This window comes from Cetorhinus maximus, chromosome 11 (genome assembly GCF_964194155.1).
Source record: "Cetorhinus maximus chromosome 11, sCetMax3.hap1.1, whole genome shotgun sequence".
Taxonomy (NCBI): Eukaryota; Metazoa; Chordata; class Chondrichthyes; order Lamniformes; family Cetorhinidae; genus Cetorhinus; species Cetorhinus maximus.
This window is the reverse complement of record NC_135889.1, coordinates 80,899,768-80,916,749: the sequence shown is the minus strand read 5'-3', so window position 1 is coordinate 80,916,749 and position 16,982 is coordinate 80,899,768. Positions and strand designations below refer to the sequence as shown.

The following is a 16,982-nucleotide window of genomic DNA, read 5'->3' as shown; positions in this document are numbered from 1 at the left end:
CGGTGATTACTGGAAACTGAATGATAGAATTATGGATATAACAAGGATTGTTCAGTGGTTCAGCAGAATTCCCTGCCTGGCTTTATTTTACATTCTACAAGGTAAAAATTGGAGGTCAGTAATAACTTTCTTTACAGTACTTAGATGTAGTAGTCATATATTTATCATGAAGCTAACATAAAGCGACACAATTGTCATAAGACTAAAACACAGACTCCAGGGTTTTAAACCTACATAAGGAAACTAAACAAATATAAATCAGGTAGGAGACATGTATAAGTTGTAGGTTGTAATATTATAAATAGCATCCAATCTAAATTAATTAAACATATTTGTAATGCAGAGTCCTACTTCATCTTTTATATTATTTTACTAAGGACAAGTGATGCCATTTCTTCATTGCCAGATAACGTATGCTATGTGTACTCACCTGGAGCTAAACTTTTTTTATGAGCATAGGTGAGTGCCATTATAGAGCACAGCGACACATCCTGCTTTTCTCTAATAGCCTCAAGCTCACGGATAGCTTCTTGAATACGATCTGCATGTGCAAAATAAAGACAATATTTTTAAGTTATGAAATAAGTTTTGTTACTGATGATGCTTGAAGGTTATGAAAATACATTAGGCATTTTCATTGCACTTAATTACCTTCCATAAGGATCCCATAAGCATGAAAAAATAGGAATACAGCATCATTGCCATATTTTTTGAGGCCCTCATCTGCTGCAATCTGGATATGATTAAAATATTTTTTTTGGCAGTAATAGTTTATTAGAGCCTGAAAAATAAAAAGATTAAAATAAGTACATTGAATTGTTCTTTCAGTACTTGTCTTCTCTATAGAACTCCTCCTTCCCTCGCCCTTCTCTTCATGTGATGATTTTCTTCCATTCGATTGCCCTTCACGCAACCTGTTGACCTCATATCAAGGGGACAAATGCTGTTCCAATTCTCAGACCTCACGAATAATATTCTGCACCAACATATTAAGAGATGCACATAAGCAACACAAATGGACATATTGGCTCCTATTCTAACTCTGTGTGAGTGAGTGAGATTTGAATGAGTTAACATCTCAACCACGAACACCAATCAGTTCTGATCCTTGGATGAAAAACTCATCGATGTATACCTCTAGCTTTTATCAGGTTCATGATTTCGGAAATTCCAGTTTTGATCAGAACGTCCCTCTGTAACAATATGCCACAACACTCAGCCCCTGTGCCATCCAGCTACTAATTTCCAGATTTACACTGCCATTCACAGCAGCAAAGTGACATGCCATCTCATCTAGTGCTCCGCACTGGGAAAGGTGCAACACCAACCCTGGTTAACAGTTACAATTCTTCATACAAATTTTCAATCTCACTTTTAAAAACAGGAGAAAATGCCAAATGATGGTCAGATATTTCTTTTGCAAGAAATGAAAGGTTAAAGAGGAAAGAAAAGATAGAGGGCTGTAGTTGGAGAAGACAGATTGATCAAAGGCACAATTTTTGAGAAAAGGGTCGATGATAAATGGTATTGATAAACAGAATCATCTGAACAAAGGCAACAATTAATATCATCAAATATTGGAGCTGGAAAAGGTAATTAAAAGGTTACTATTTGGTTGGCGGGGATGCTGAGGGAGTTGGAAATGGGTCTAATGGAAAATATGAGCTTGAAGAGCGCAACGAGAGAAATGGAAGAGATACTGAAACTGAAAACCGCTCAGAAATAAAGCGAAGCGAGCTGGTATGGTCAACAGCAGGGACAACGGAGAAAGTGACAGCAGGAGCTTCACATAATTTCAGTCTTAATCCACAATATTAATAAGGAGCAAGTCTTAGGCAGATGAGGGAGAGAACAATGTGTGCAGACAGAGAGGAAATGGGTGACTGTTAGGCAGTCTAAGAGAACCAGGCAGGTAGTGCAGGAGTCCTCTGAGTTGATATTGCGTGCTAACGGTTTTCCATTTTAGATACCGATGGGGGTAATGGTTCCTCAGAGGAGTGCTGCAAGAGCCAAGTCCATGGCACCACAGGTGGCTCAGCTGCACAGGAGGGGAGAAACAAGAGTCGAAGAGCAACAGTGATAGGGGATTCATTAGTTAATGGAACAGACAGGCATCTCTGCAGCCACAGACGTGATTCCAGGATGGTATGTTGCCTCCCTGGTGCCAGGGTCAAGGATGTGACAGAGTGGCTGCAGGGCATTCTTCTGTGGGGGAGGGGGGGGGTAGTGAACAGCCAAAGGTCATGGTCCACATTGGTATCAGTGACATGGGTGGGAAGAGGGGTGAGGTCCTGAAAGCAGATTTTAGGGAGTTAGTAAAGAAATTATAAAGCAGGACCTCAAAAGCAGTAATCTTAGGATTACTCCAGTGCCACGCGCTAGGGAGCACAGGAACAGGAGGATTGGGGGATTGAACTTGTGGCTGGAGAATTGGTGTAGGAGGAAGGACATCAGGTTTCTGAGGCATTGGGACTGGTTCTGGGATATGTCCGAGATGGACGGGTTGCAACCTGGCAGGACCGCGACTAACATCCTCGCAAGGAAATTTGCTCGTGCTGTTGGGGAGGATTTAAATTAGATTGACATGGGGATGGGAACCTGAGAGGGAGCTCAGATTGAAGGGAAGCAAAGCTGGTAACAAGTAGTTGAAAAGAAGTATGCAAAATTAGAAGACAGGCAAAGCGAAGGCAAGCATCAAATAGGATCAGAATGTAAGCGCACTCTATATGAATGCATGCAACTTTCGCAAAAAGATTGAAGGCACAAATAGAGGGAAATGGGTATGATTTAATTGCCATTACAGAAACGTGATTACAGGGTGATCAAGACTTGGAACTGAACATTCAAAGATATTCGTCATTTAGGAATGATAGGCAAAAAAGAAAAGGAGGTAGACCAGTGCTGTTAATAAGGGACACGATCAGCATATTACTGGGAGAGGATCATACATCAAAGGGTCAAGATGTAGAATCAGTCTGGGTGGAGCTAAGAAACAGCAAGGGGCAGCAAACATTGATGGGAGTTGTTTATAAGCCACAAAACTGTGGTGGTAATGTTGGGAACAGTATAAATCAGGAAATTAGAGCTGCATGTAATATGGGTAATATAGTACTAATTCACATATAGACTGCGTAAACCTAATTAGCACAAATGCTGTAGAGGATGAATTTCTGGAGTGTATGCGAGATGGGTTTCTGGAGCAGTGCATTGAAAAATCAACTAGGGATTGGGCTATTTCAGGTTTAGTATTATGTAATAAGAAAGGGCTAATTAATAACCTTGCTGTAAAGGAGCGTTTAGGAAAGAGTGACAATAATATGACAAGAATTTTACATTAAATTTGAAAGTGATATAGTTCATTCTGAAACGAGGGTCTTAAATCTGAACAAAGGAAACTATGAGGGGCAAGTTGGCTATGGTGGATTGGGAAAATATGCTAAAAAAAAATTGACAGTAGACAAGCAATACCCAGTATCTAAAGATATATTACATGGTCTACAACAAATATACATTCTTCTAAGACACAAAAGCCCAATGGGAAAAGCGAACCGTGGCTAACAAAAGAAGTTAATGGTTGTATTAAATCAAAGGAAGTGGCTTATAAGGTTGTCAGAAAAAGTGGTAACCCTGAGGGTTGGGATCAATTTAGAATCCAGCAACGAAGGACCAAGAAACTGAGAAAGAAAGGGAAAAGAGAATATGAATGCAAGCTAGTTAGAAACATAAAGGGGGACTGTAAAAGCTTCTTTAGGTATGTGAAAAAGAAAAAATTAGCAAAGACAATTGTTTTTCTTTCCAAAAATTTCTAATAATTTTGTGTAATTTCTAATTACAGGTGGAGACAGGAGAATTTATAATGAAGAATAGGGAAATAGCAGAGAAACTAAACAATTACTTTGTGTCTGTCTTTACAGAGGAAGATACAGAAAATGCCTCAGAAATACTAGGGAACCAAGAGGCTTGTGAAAATGAGGAACTGAAAGAAATTACTACAAATAAAGAGGTAGTACTCAAAAAATTAATTGGATTGAAGGTTGATAAATACCCTGAACCAGATGAGCTACATCCCAGCATGTTGAAGGGGGTGGCTATAGAGATAGTGGATGCATTGGTGGTTATTTTTCAAAATTCTATAGATTCTGGAAAGCTTCTTGCAAACTGGAAAGTAGCAATGTAACCCCACTATTTAAGAATGGAGGGAGAGAGAAAACGGAGGATCACAGGCCTGTTAATTTGACGTCAGTAATACGGAAAATGTTAGAATCTATTATGAAGGATGTGATAACTACACACTTAGAAAATAATGATATTATTGGGCAGAAACAACATGGATTTATGAAAGGGAGATCATGTTTGACAAACCTGTTGGAGTTTTTTGAGGATATTACTTGTAGCATAGATAAAGGAGAACCAGTGGATGTTATGTATTTGCATTTTCAGAAGATTTCTGATAAGGTCCCAGACAGGTGGTCAGTAAACAAAATTACTGCACATGAGATTGGGTAAATATACTGGTATGGATTCAGAACTGGTTAACAGACAGATAACAGAGACTAGGAATAAATGGGTCATTCTCAAGATGGCAGGCTGTGATTACTGGGGTACTGCAAGGATCAGTGCTGGGGCCATAGCTGTTCACAACCTATATAAATAATTTGGATATGGGAACCAAATGTAATATTTCCAAATTTGCTGATGCCACCAAACTCGGTTGGAATGTAAGTTATGAGGAAGATGCAAGGGGGCTTCAAGGGGACTTGGAGAAACTAATTGAATGGGCAAAAACATGGCAGGTGGAACATAATGTAAGTGTGAAGTTATCCATTTTGGTAGAAAAAAAACAGAAAGGCAGAGTTTTTCTTGAATGGTGAGAGGTTGCCAAGTATTGATGTCCAAAGGGACTTGGATGTCCATGTTCATGAGTCACTAAAAGCTAGCATGCAGGTGCAGCAAGTAATTAAGAAGGCAAATGGTATGTAGGCCTTCGTAGCAAGAGGAATTGAGTACGGGAGTAAAGATGTCTTGCTGAAATTGTATAGAGCCTTGGTGAGACTGCACCTGGAGTATTACGTATGGTTTTGGTCTCCTTATCTGAGGAAAGATATAGTTGCCATAGAGGGAATGCAATGGAGGTTCACCAGACTAATCCTTGGGGTAGCAGATATCTTACGAGGAGAGATTGAGGAAACTGGACTTATATTCTCTACAGTTTTGAAGAATGAGAGGTGATGTCACTGAAATTTACAAAGGTCTTTAAGGGTGTGACAGGGTAGATGGAGATTGGATATTTCCCCTGCTGAGTCTAGAACCAGGGGACATAGTCTCAGAATATGGATACATCTTTCTAGACAAAATAGAATACAGTCTATTTAAGACTGAGTCGAGGGGGAATCTCTTCACTCAGAGGGTATGAATCTTTGGAATTCTCTATCCCAGAGAGCTGTGGAAGTTCAATCATTGAGCATATTCAAGATAGAAATTGATAGATATCTAGATACTAATGACATCAAGGGATATGGGGATAGTGCAGGGAAGTGGTGTAGAGGTAGGTGAACAGCCATGATCTAATAGAATGGCGGGGCAGGCTTGCCGGGGCTGAATGGCCTACTCCTGCTCCTATGTGTGCAGCAAAACAGCCTTTCAATCCTGGCAACATTAAGCCAAGGTGGTTCCTGCCTCTCAGACTTCATCTGCACATGGCCAGTCAGCTGCTTCCTCAGAACAAACATACATCAGCAACTGGCCACCTGGTGGGAGCAACTTCTTGAGCATCAGGAGGCTGTCAGCTTGCACCATGGATCAATTGCTGAGAATGAAGCAAATTGCAACAAGGTGGGTTTAAGGAAAATGAAAGAAGAGGTGCAATCCAGGGCACCGAAAGTTAAATGTTTCTTGCAGCATAGCTCAGCTGTGACCAAGTGGGTAGCATCGGATATTCAGTCATTACTACATGAAACTCTTAGGCATGAATTTTACCGATCGGGTGGACAGTCAGACGTCAGGCGAAGATGCGGGTTGGCTGCATGCATGGGCAGGGAGCGGGTCCTTACGAGATTTTCCCAGCAAGAGCCAATTAAGGGCTGACAGGTGTGGGAACCGGACAAATAATGGTGACAGGCGAATCCTAGTGCTGCCATTTTTAAAGGCACATGTGCATCAGTCAGGCAGGCTGACGACAAAGACAAGGAGGGTCAACAGTAAAGAAGGCAATGGAGGAATGGTGTCAGAATGAGGAAGGGTTCCTCCATGATTCAGCGGCACTTCGTACGTGAGAAAGGAAAGAGGTCCTATTTCCAGCAGACAGAAGGAAGAGTCCAGCAAACCTCATCAAGAAGGCATGGCCATAAGTGGCAGACATTGTAAGCAGCTGAGGGGTTGTTGCAAGAACCTTGATCCAGTACGGGGAGAGATTTAATGATCTGGTGCAATCTGGAAAGATGAGTGATGTTAGTTCCAAACTGGAAGTCCAGCATGAAATAGGTAGCACCCACAAAATGAGACCAGGTAGTAGGCCCATGCATGGGCAACACGAGGCTCAGTCCACACTGAGGTACTTAACTCACACACCCCCGAATCCCATGGTCAGTCATGAGTGAATGCTGCATTGAGATGGCTGGATACCTCACTATGCTATGGTTGATGCTACACATTTACAATGCCTCAGGGTGACCAATACATATGCAATGTAAGACAGAGAGTGACACTGCGTATGTCTTGCAGAGGAACCATGCTCAGAATGCCAAGGAGCATCAATGAGCCAGAGGTAGAGTGCCTTTCATCGCCTTGTGACACCAATGGAGGAGGAAGCTATGGCGATCAAAAGGGTCATGCACAGCAGCCTGTCGCTGAGGGTGAGGCAGGTGTGGAGGCTATGGAAAGTGAGTATAGTGCTGGTTGTGACCAACATTCCCTAGACCATTTGTGGCCTGTGGCACCTGCAAGGGCCTTTAGCACCAATGGAAGCTCCTGACCAAGGGGAAGCACTTATGTCTGACTGAAAGAGCAGCTGTTTCACTTTAATCTCTCTGCAAGGTACAGCAACTCAGGACAGACCAGGGCTCCTACTACACTAAAAGGCTCATAGGATGCAACACCATTTCAAGACTCTATGTGTCACTTTATTTCAGCACACCCTCCATCAGAATAAATACACTCATATCGGTGGGCTTTGTTTAACGTGTAGAGTGACTGACATAATCTGGTGAGCACAAACACGGAGGAGGAGGTAACTGAGTGACAGCTGCGGTCAATTCTCCTCAGAGAAGTGAGGTAAGGCCCAGCGACACTCGGCTCCATGCAGGCAGCAAGCTTCAGGTGTCATCAGCAAAGCAGCAGATGCTTCAGCATCAGTGTAAAACGTTTGAACATCTGTTGGAGTTTCCAATCGAGGCAGTGAAGTTCCATGTTCAAATGATGGAGCTTCCATCCATGACATGAATGGCTCCATATCTCTTGCATGTGATTGCACGGTGTCCTCCATTGAGAGAAGCAACCCTCATCGAGCACCATGTGGATGCAGGGGGTTTGCAGGGACCTCCATATCATGGCCTCATCTGGAGGTCTATGAAGCAATGGATGGTCAAGTTAGGCCAGCCACACATCTCCCCATTGCCCAAGTTTGCTCACTATTAAACAAGGCCAGTTTATTCAATGTATAAGAATGCGTGTATTTATTTTTATACAAAAGTTGACAGTGGTCAGGTGTGGAACCAGATAGATGGTGTTTAAAAGTGAAGGTTTCATGAGTGCCTGTGTTGACAGAAGGTCTTTGTATAAAGCACTGATGGGTACAGAGAGATGTTAAGGGTCTCCAATGAAAAGTCAAAAAGGCCACTTCTGGGAAAGAACTTTTGGTTCAGTCGCACTTGTCCTCACGTGAAGCATCTGCTGATCAGAGAGCCATGGATCTCCCTTCCATGCATCTCACTGTCATGTGAGCTGTGCCCAGCAGCACCATCTTCATTGGATGGCATCTGTTGAGGCGCCTCATAGTCATCCACCTCCCCTGAGGATGTGGCTCGCTCAGTATCTTCTTCTGGTTCCAGTGTTACTCCCCTCTGGAACATCAGGTTGTACAATATTCAGCAGATGACAATGATGTGGGATACCCTTGATGTGTATATTGCAGGGCTCCCACGGATCTATTGAGGAATCTAAACCTCACTTTCAAAAGGCCAATGTTCTGCTTGATGATGGCACTTGTACTCGTATGGCAGCAACTGTATGTGTCCTCATGGCTCTGGGTTTTGAATGCATGAACTCCTGCACTGACAGTGGCAAACCTCTTGGAGAGCCATATCAGGCAGCACTTGGAGTGCTTGCAGAAACTACTTCCAGCAGCCTCTGGAAGATGAGGATGACCATCACAGGCATCTCAGCCACAAGCCAAAGACACACGAGCACGCTGATTCCACCTCATCCAAGGCCATAGGGGGAGAACAGTGTAGAACAGCCAAGAGCGAAGGCTACCACTTGGTTAATTGCGCTAAGTGGTTCACTTAGGTGGCTTTCATTTGTGCTTGTGCAAATTGTTCGAACTTAATTACATTGGGGATATTGTGCCATGATCCTAAACTTAGGAGCTTCCATTCCTTTCTGGCAAAGCTGCAAAAGGGGAAAGAAGTGGTGCAGGGAAGTAATGGTCTTTGAACAGGAACACTGAGACCACTGGAGAGGCGCGTGCCATGCATCATCAGTAAGAATGGAACTATTCAAAGTTCTGTGTCTAATGAATCTATTCTCTCAATCAGGGCAAAGTATGTGCCAGAGCACATAGTCTTGCTGTACGAGTCTAGCACTGGTGAAATGTGCCTCGATCTGTTGTTCAAATCGTCCTGATGACAGCTTTGACTCGTGAGACAGCCCAGCCATCCCCCATGGGGGAGCAGTCTAAGGATAAGGGGTCAATCATTTAGGACTGAGATGAGAAGAAATTACTTCACTCAAATGGCTGTAAATCTTTGGAATTCTCTGCCCCACAGGGTTGTGGATGCTCCATCGTTGAATACATTTAAGGCTGGGAGAGACAGGTTCTTGGTCTCTCAGGGAATCAAGCAATATGAGGAATGGGCAGTAAAGTGGAGTTGAAGCCCAAGATCAGCCATGATTGTATTGAATGGAGGAGTAGGCTCAATGGGCCATATGGTCTACTCCTGCTCTGATTTCTTTTGTTCTTCCTGCACAGTATGGGCACCATTTGCTCTGTATCTTCCCCTCTTCTGAACTGTGTTGCTCCAGTGCCTCATTCTCTGCAATGTCCACACTGCTCTGTGGAGAGCACAGCGGGCCACAACAATGTACAAGGCTTATGCAGGAGCATATTGCAGGGCACCACCCAAATGGTCCAAGTATCAGAATCACATTTTCAGGTGGCCTGCTCAATGGTGGTCCTCGCGAGCAAAAGGCTTCAGTTGTGGCACCGCTGTGCCTCCGTCTCAGGGTTATGTAAAGGTATGAGTAGCTACCTCTTCAAGGGATTTCCCTTTTCCCCTAGAAGCCATCAACAGAATTTCAGTGATGATATAAAGAGTAGCAGCATCCTGGAGTGACAAGGATGAAAGCATCATGGGAGCTGCCAGGATTTCTTTTATTCATTTACGAGGTGTGGGCGTCACTGGCTAGGCCAGCATTTATTGCCCATCTCTAATTGCCCTTGAGAAGGTCATGGTGAGCTACCTTCTTGAACAGCTGAAGTCCATGTGGTGTAGGTACTGTTAGGGAGGGAGTTCCAGGATTTTGACCCAACGACAGTGAAGGAACGACGATATATTTACAAGTCAGGATGATGTGTAGCTTGGAGAGGAACTTGCAGGTGGTGCTGTTCCCATGTAACTGCTGCCTTGTCTTTCTAGATGGCAGTGGTCGTGGGTTTGGAAAGTGATGTCAAAGGTCCTTGGTGTATTCCTGCAGTGTATCTTGCAGATGGTACAAACGGCTGCTACTGTGCGTCGGTGGTGGAGGGAGTGAATGTTTGTGGATGTGGTGCCAATCAAGCAGACTGCTTTGTCCTGGATGGTGTCAAGCTTTTTGAGTGCTGTTGGAGCTGCACCCATCCAGGCAAGTGGAGAGTATCCTATCACACTCCTGACTTGTGTCTTGTAGATAGTGAACAGGCTTTGGAGATTCAGGAGGTGAGTTACTCGCCACAGGATTCCTAGCCTCTGACTGCTCTTGTAGCCACATTCTTTATATGGGGCTAGTCCAGTTCAGTTTCTGGTCAATGGTAACCCCCAGGATGTTGATAGTGGAGGATTCAGCAATAGTAATGCCATTTAATGTCAAGGGATGATGGTTAGATTCCCTCTTGCTGGAGATGGTCATTGCTTGGTACTTGTGTGGCGCAAATGTTACTTGCCACTTGTCAGCCCATGCCTGGATATTGTCCAGGTCTATCTGCTTTTGGACATGGACTGCTTCAGTATAAAGAGTTGAGAATGGTACTGAACATTGTGCAATCATCAATCATTAGCGAACATCCCCACCTCTGACCTTACAATGGAAGGAAGGTCACTGATGAAGCAGCTAAAGATGGTTGGGCCGAGGACACTCCCCTGAGGAACTCCTGCACTGATGTTCTAGAACTGAGATGATTGATCTCCAACAACCACAACAACCATCTTCCTTTGTGCTAGGTATGACTCCAACCAGTGGAGAGTTTTCTCCGTTTCCCATTGACTCCTTAGGGCTCCCTGATGCCACTCTTGGTCAAACGCTGCCTTGAAGTCAAGGGCAGTCACTTTCACCTCACCTCTGGAGTTCAGCTCTGTTGTCCATGTTTTAGCCAAGGCTATAATGAGGTCAGGAGCTGAGTGGCCCTGGCAGAACCCAAACTGAGCGTCGGTGAGCAGGTTATTGCTAACCAAGTGCCACTTGATAGCACTGTTGATGACCCCTTCCATCACTTTACTGATGATCAAGAGTAGACTGATAGGACAGTAATTGGCTGGGTTGAATTTGTCCTGCTTTTTGTGTACAGGACATACATGGGCAATTTTCCAAATTGCTGGGTTGATGCCAGTGTTGTAGCTGTACTGGAACAGCTTGGTTAAAGGCACAGCAAGTTCCGGAGCATAAGTCTTCAGTACTAGTGTCAGAATATTGTCAGGGCCCATAGCCTTTGCAGTATCCAGTGCCCTCAGCCATTTCTTGATATCACAACGAGTGAGTCGAATTGGCTGATATCTGTAATGACATTGAAGACTGACATCAGTAATGCTGGGGGCCTCTACAGGAGGCCATGATAGCTTATCCACTCGGCACTTCTGGCTGAAGATTGTTACAAATGCTTCAGCCTTAGCTTTTGCACTGATGTGCTGAACTCCCTCATTACTTAGGATGGGGATATTTGTAGAGCCTCTTCCTCCTCCAGTGTCTACCACCATTCACAATGGATGTGGCAGGGCTGCAGAGCTTAATCTGATCCATTGGTTGTGGAACCACTTAGCTCAACCTATCACTTGCTGCTTATGTTGTTTGGCATGTAAGTACTCCTGTGTTGTAGCCTCACCAGGTTGGCACCTCATGGCCCAGCATATCCCCCACTCTGCTAATACCACCAAGCCAGGGGATCAACCCTGGCTCAATGAAGAATGCAGGAGGGCAAGCCAGGAGCAACACCAAGCATACCTAAAAATGAGGTGCCAACCTGGTGAGGCTACAACACAGGAGGTTACAGATTCTGCGACTGCTGATGACCCACAGCACCTCATGGTTGCCCAGTTTGGAGTTGCTACATCTGTTTGAAATCTATCCCATTTAGCACGGTGGTAGTGCCACACAACACAATGGAGGGTATCCTCAATGTGAAGATGGGACTTCGTCGCCGCAGTCCCAGATGACCACGGCACCATGGCACAGGAGGCCATTCAAGAGAGGGGAGCAAAAAGACAAGTGGTAGTTGTAGGGGATTCTATAATTAGGGGAATTGATAGCATCCTTTGTAAGCAGGATCGAGAGTCCCACATGGTATGTTGCCTGCCCGGTGCCAGGGTGAGGGACATCTCTGACTGGTTTGAAAGGATTTTGGAGAGGGAGGGGGAGGATCCAGTTGTTGTGGTCCACGTCGGGACAAATAACATAGGTAAGACTAGGAAGGAGGACCCGTTTGGGGATTATCAGGAACTAGGAACTAAATTAAAGAACAGGTCCTCAAGGGTTATAATCTCCAGATTACTACCCGAGCCACGTGCAAATTGGCATAGGGACGCGAGAATAAGGGAAGTAAACACGTGGCTAAAGGAATGGTGCGGGAAAGAGGGGTTCCATTTCATGGGGCACTGGCATCAGTAGTGTAACAGGAGGGATCTGTACCGTTGGGACGGTCTCCACCTGAACCGATCTGGGACCAATGTTCTAGCGAAAAGGGTAAATAGGGTGGTCAACAGGACTTTAAACTGGAAAGTAGGGGGGAAGGGAAGGGTAAAACTCCAAGAAGTATGACTAACGGGAAACAAAGCAGCAGGTTAGCATGTGGGGGTTGGATTCAACTTCATGGAAAATTATGAAAAAACTGAAAAGGAAGGAGAACCCAGGAGAGGCTATTAAAGTCTCCAGAACACAAAATAGGACAGAGTGTTTGGAAAGGGCTAGGAATCTAACTTCAAGCACATCAGATAAAGGGACGACAATGAGAAGGGGGACGGAAAATACAGGACTGAAGGTGTTGTATCTGAATGCACGCAGTATATGAAATAAGGTAAATGAGCTTGTGGCGCAGATTGAAATTGAAAGGTATGATGTGGTGGCATCGCGGAGACATGGCTGCAGGGGGATCAGGACTGGGAGCTAAATATCCAAGGATATACATCCTATCAAAAAGATAGGCAGGTTGGCAGAGGGGGTGGGGTTGCTTTGTCAGTAAGAAATGAAATTAAATCGATAGCAAGAAACGACGTAGGGTCAGATGATGTAGAGTCTGTGTGGGTAGAGTTGAGGAACCGCAAAGGTAAGAAAACCATAATGGGAGTTATATACAGGCCTCCGAACAGTAGTCAGGATGTGGGGCACAAGATACACCAGGAGATAGAAAAGGCGTGTAAGAAAGGCAAGGATACAGTGATCATGGGGGATTTCAATATGCAGGTAAGACTGGGAAAGTCAGTTTGGTAGTGGATCCCAAAAAAAGGAATTTATGGAATGTTTACGAGATGGCTTTTTGGAGAAGCTTGTGGTGGAGCCCACTAGGGAACAGGCAATTCTAGATTTAGTGATGTGTAATGAGGCAGATTTGATAAGGGAGCTTAAGGTGAAGGAACCCTTAGGAGGAAGCGACCATAATATGATAGAATTTACCCTGCAATTTGAGAGGAAAAAGCTGGAATCAGATGTAACGGTATTACAGTTGAAAAAAGATAACAACAGAGGCATGAGGGAGGAGCTGGCCAGAATTGACTGGGAGATGAGCCTAGCAGGACAGACAGTGGAACAGCAGAGGCAGGAGTTTCTGGGAGTAATTTGGGAGACACAGCAAAAATTCATCCCTAGGAAGAAGCAGCATACTAAATGGAGGACGAGGCAACCATGGCTGACAAGGGAAGTCAGGGACAGCATAAAAGCTAAAGAGAAAGCAAACAATGCGGCGAAGAGCAGTGGGAAACCAGGGGATTGGAAAGCCTACAAAGACTAACAGAGGACAACTAAAAGAGAAATCAGGAAGGAGAAGATTAAATATGAGGGTAAACTAGCCAGTAATATAAAAGAAAATTGCAAGAGTTTTTTTAGATATATAAAGTGTAAGAGAGAGGCAAAAGTGGACATTGGGCCGCTGGAAAATGACACTGGAGAAGTAGTAGTGGGGAACAAAGAAATGGTGGAGGAATTGAATAGGTACTTTGCGTCAGTCTTCACGGTGGAAGACATGAGTAACATCCCCAAAGTTCAAGAGAGTCAGGGGGCAGAGGTCAGTATGGTGGCCATTACCAAGGAGAAGGTGCTAGGAAAACTGAAAGGTCTGAAGGTGGATAAATCACCTGGACCAGATGGATTACACCCCAGAGTTCTGAAGGAGATAGCTGAAGAGATAGTGGAGGCGTTAGTGATGATCTTTCAGGAATCACTGGAGTCAGGGAGGGTCCCAGAGGACTGGAAAATTGCTAATGTAACCCTCCTGTTTAAGAAGGGAGTGAGGCAAAAGACGGGAAATTACAGGCCGATTAGCCTGACCTCAGTCGTTGGTAAGATTTTAGAGTCCATTATTAAGGATGAGATTTCAGAATACTTGGAAGTGCATGGTAAAATAGGACAAAGTCAGCATGGTTTCATCAGGGGGAAGGTCATGCCTGACAAATCTGTTAGAATTCTTTGAGGAGGTAACGAGTAGGTTAGACAAAAGAGAGCCAATGGATGTTATCTACTTGGACTTCCAGAAGGCCTTTGACAAGGTGCCGCACAGGAGGCTGCTCTGTAAGATAACAGCCCATGGTGTTAGAGGCAAGGTACTAGCATGGATAGAAGATTGGCTGTCTGGCAGGAGGCAGAGAGTGGGGATAAGGGGGTCCTTCTCAGGATGGCGGCCGGTGACTAGTGGAGTTCCGCAGGGGTCAGTGTTGGGACCACAACTTTTCACTTTATACAATAATGATCTAGATGAAGGAACTGAGGGCATTCTGGCTAAGTTTGCAGATGATACAAAGATAGGTGGAGGGACAGGTAGTATTCAGGAGGCAGGGAGGCTGCAGAAGGATTTGGACAGGTTGGAAGAATGGGCAAAGAAGTGGCAAATGGAATACAACATGGGGAAGTGTGAGGTCATACACTTTGGTAGGAAGAATATGAGGCATAGACTATTTTCTAAATGGGGAGAGAATTCAGAAATCTGGAGTGCAAAGGGACTTGGGAGTCCTAGTCCAGGATTCTCTTAAGGTTAACTTGCAGGTTGAGTCGGTAGTTAGGAAGGCAAATGCAATGTTGGCATTTATTTCGAGATGACTAGAATATAAAAGCAGGGATGTGCTGCTGAGGCTTTATAAGGCTCTGGTCAGACCACATTTAGAATATTGAGAGCAATTTTGGGCCCCGTATCTCAGGAAGGATGTGCTGGCCCTGGAGACTTGATGGGCAAAATGTGGGGGGGGGGGTGGGGGGGGGAGGCGGGGCGGATGGTTGGGGAGGGGTGAGAAGCCAGGGGCGGGGTTGGGGTGAGGGGCGGGGGTGAGGGGTGGGGGCGGGGTGAGAAGCCGGGGGTGGGGGCGGGAGCGGGGTGAGAAGACGGGGGTGGGGTTGGGGTGAGAAGCCGGGGGTGAGGGTGGGTGGGGCGGGGTGAGAAGCCGGGGGTGAGGGTGGGTGGGGCGGGGTGAGAAGCCGGGGGTGAGGGTGGGTGGGGCGGGGTGAGAAGCCGGGGGTGAGGGTGGGTGGGGCGGGGTGAGAAGCCGGGGGTGAGGGTGGGTGGGGCGGGGTCAGAAGCCGGGGGTGAGGGTGGGTGGGGCGGGGTCAGAAGCCGGGGGTGAGGGTGGGTGGGGCGGGGTCAGAAGCCGGGGGTGAGGGTGGGTGGGGCGGGGTCAGAAGCCGGGGGTGAGGGTGGGTGGGGCGGGGTCAGAAGCCGGGGGTGAGGGTGGGGGTGTGAGGGTGGGGGTGTGGGGGAGTTAGAGGCCGGGGGTGGGGGGTCAGATGCTAGGGGGGAGGTGTGAGGTGAGAAGCCAGGGGGTGGGGGGGGGCAGGGTGAGAAACCAGGGTTGGGGGCGGGGGCAGGGTGAGAAACCGTTGGTGGGGTGGGGGTGGCCAGGTGAGAAGCCGGGGTGGGGTGGGGTGAGAAGCCGGGGGTGGGGCCGGGTGAGAAGCCGGGGGTGGGGGGGGGGGGAGGGTGAGAAGCCGGGGGTGGGAGGGGGTGAGAAGCCGGGGGTGGGAGGGGGTGAGAAGCCGGGGGTGGGAGGGGGTGAGAAGCCGGGGGTGGGAGGGGGGAGGGGTGGGTGAGAAGCCCGGGGAGGGGTGAGAAGCCGGGGGTCCGGGCGGGGGGTGTTAGTGAGAAGCCCGGGGGGAGGGGGAGCCGGGGGGTGGAAGCTGGGGGTGGGGGTGGAGAAGCCGGTGGGGGGGGGAGGCGGTGAGAAGCCGGGCGTGTGGGGGTGAGAAGCCAGGCCGGGGGGGGGGGGGGGGGTGAGAAGCCGGGCGTGTGGGGGTGAGAAGCCAGGCCGGGGGGGGGGGGGGGGGGGTGAGAAGCCGGGCCCGGGGGGGTGAGAAGCCAGGCCGGGGGGGGGGGGGGTGGTGAGAAGCCAGGCCGGGGGGGGGGGGGTGGTGAGAAGCCGGGCGGGGGGAAGCGAAGGGGCGATGGAGCGGCGAAGTGGTGGGGGAGGCAGACCCGGGGAGAGGAGGCAGTTCGTGCGGGGCCGAGGGGCGAGGGCGCGCTGTGGGCGAGGTTCGGAAATAAAAACATAAGCGGCCGTCCGGGCTCCACCAAAACTCGGCAGCTGCAATGAGCGGGGGAGCCACCGCTCCCCGGACACGATCCCACCCTCAATACCCCATCCTCACCAGGGTGGCCGAGTCCTGCTCCGCCATCTCCGCCCGTCTCCTGGTTACCAAACACAGGCACCAACAATCGAGCACCAGCTACCAGGCACCTCCATCCAGCCGCTGGCGTTCGACAGCTCATGTCTGGCTATGCTCTCAGACAATCCAAGGACTGAGACATCATTACTAAGTAAAGCTGATAGAGCATTTCAGCGTTACTTAGATATCTTCATAGCTATTCAATGTTCTTCAGACAAAAATCTAAAGGAATTCCCTTTGGATTTTTTTTTCCAGAATTTTAATTAGCGGCAGCTCAGGTCAAGAAAGTGGTTAAAAAGGCATGGGGGGTGGGCTTTATAAATAGGGAGAGAGTGCAAAACCAAGGAGGTTATGATGATTCTTTATAAAACACTGGTTCAGTCTCAGCTGGAATATTGCGTCCAATTCTGGGCAACACACAAAGGATGTGAAAGCTCTCAAGGCGGTATAGAAAAGAACTACTGACTGGATTGGTTCCAGGGATGAGGACAGTTACGTGGATG

The 16,982-nt window shown here is 47.0% G+C and overlaps 1 protein-coding gene across 3 annotated transcripts in view; it reads right to left on the bottom strand.

The window, feature by feature from the left end:
• The window catches only part of ttc21b (tetratricopeptide repeat domain 21B), a 90,880-nt gene extending 74,305 nt beyond the window's left edge, over positions 1-16,575 (bottom strand). For all 3 annotated transcript variants that reach the window (XM_078552305.1, XM_078552306.1, XM_078552307.1), the window contains exons 1-3: positions 16,462-16,575; positions 652-781; positions 431-541 (exon numbers count right to left, since the gene is read on the bottom strand). In XM_078552305.1, the coding sequence (XP_078408431.1) occupies positions 431-541; positions 652-781; positions 16,462-16,488 (268 nt within the window). In that variant the 5' untranslated portion in view covers positions 16,489-16,575. The remainder of the gene's footprint in view (positions 1-430; positions 542-651; positions 782-16,461) is intronic.
• Between the last annotated feature and the right edge of the window lie 407 nt (positions 16,576-16,982).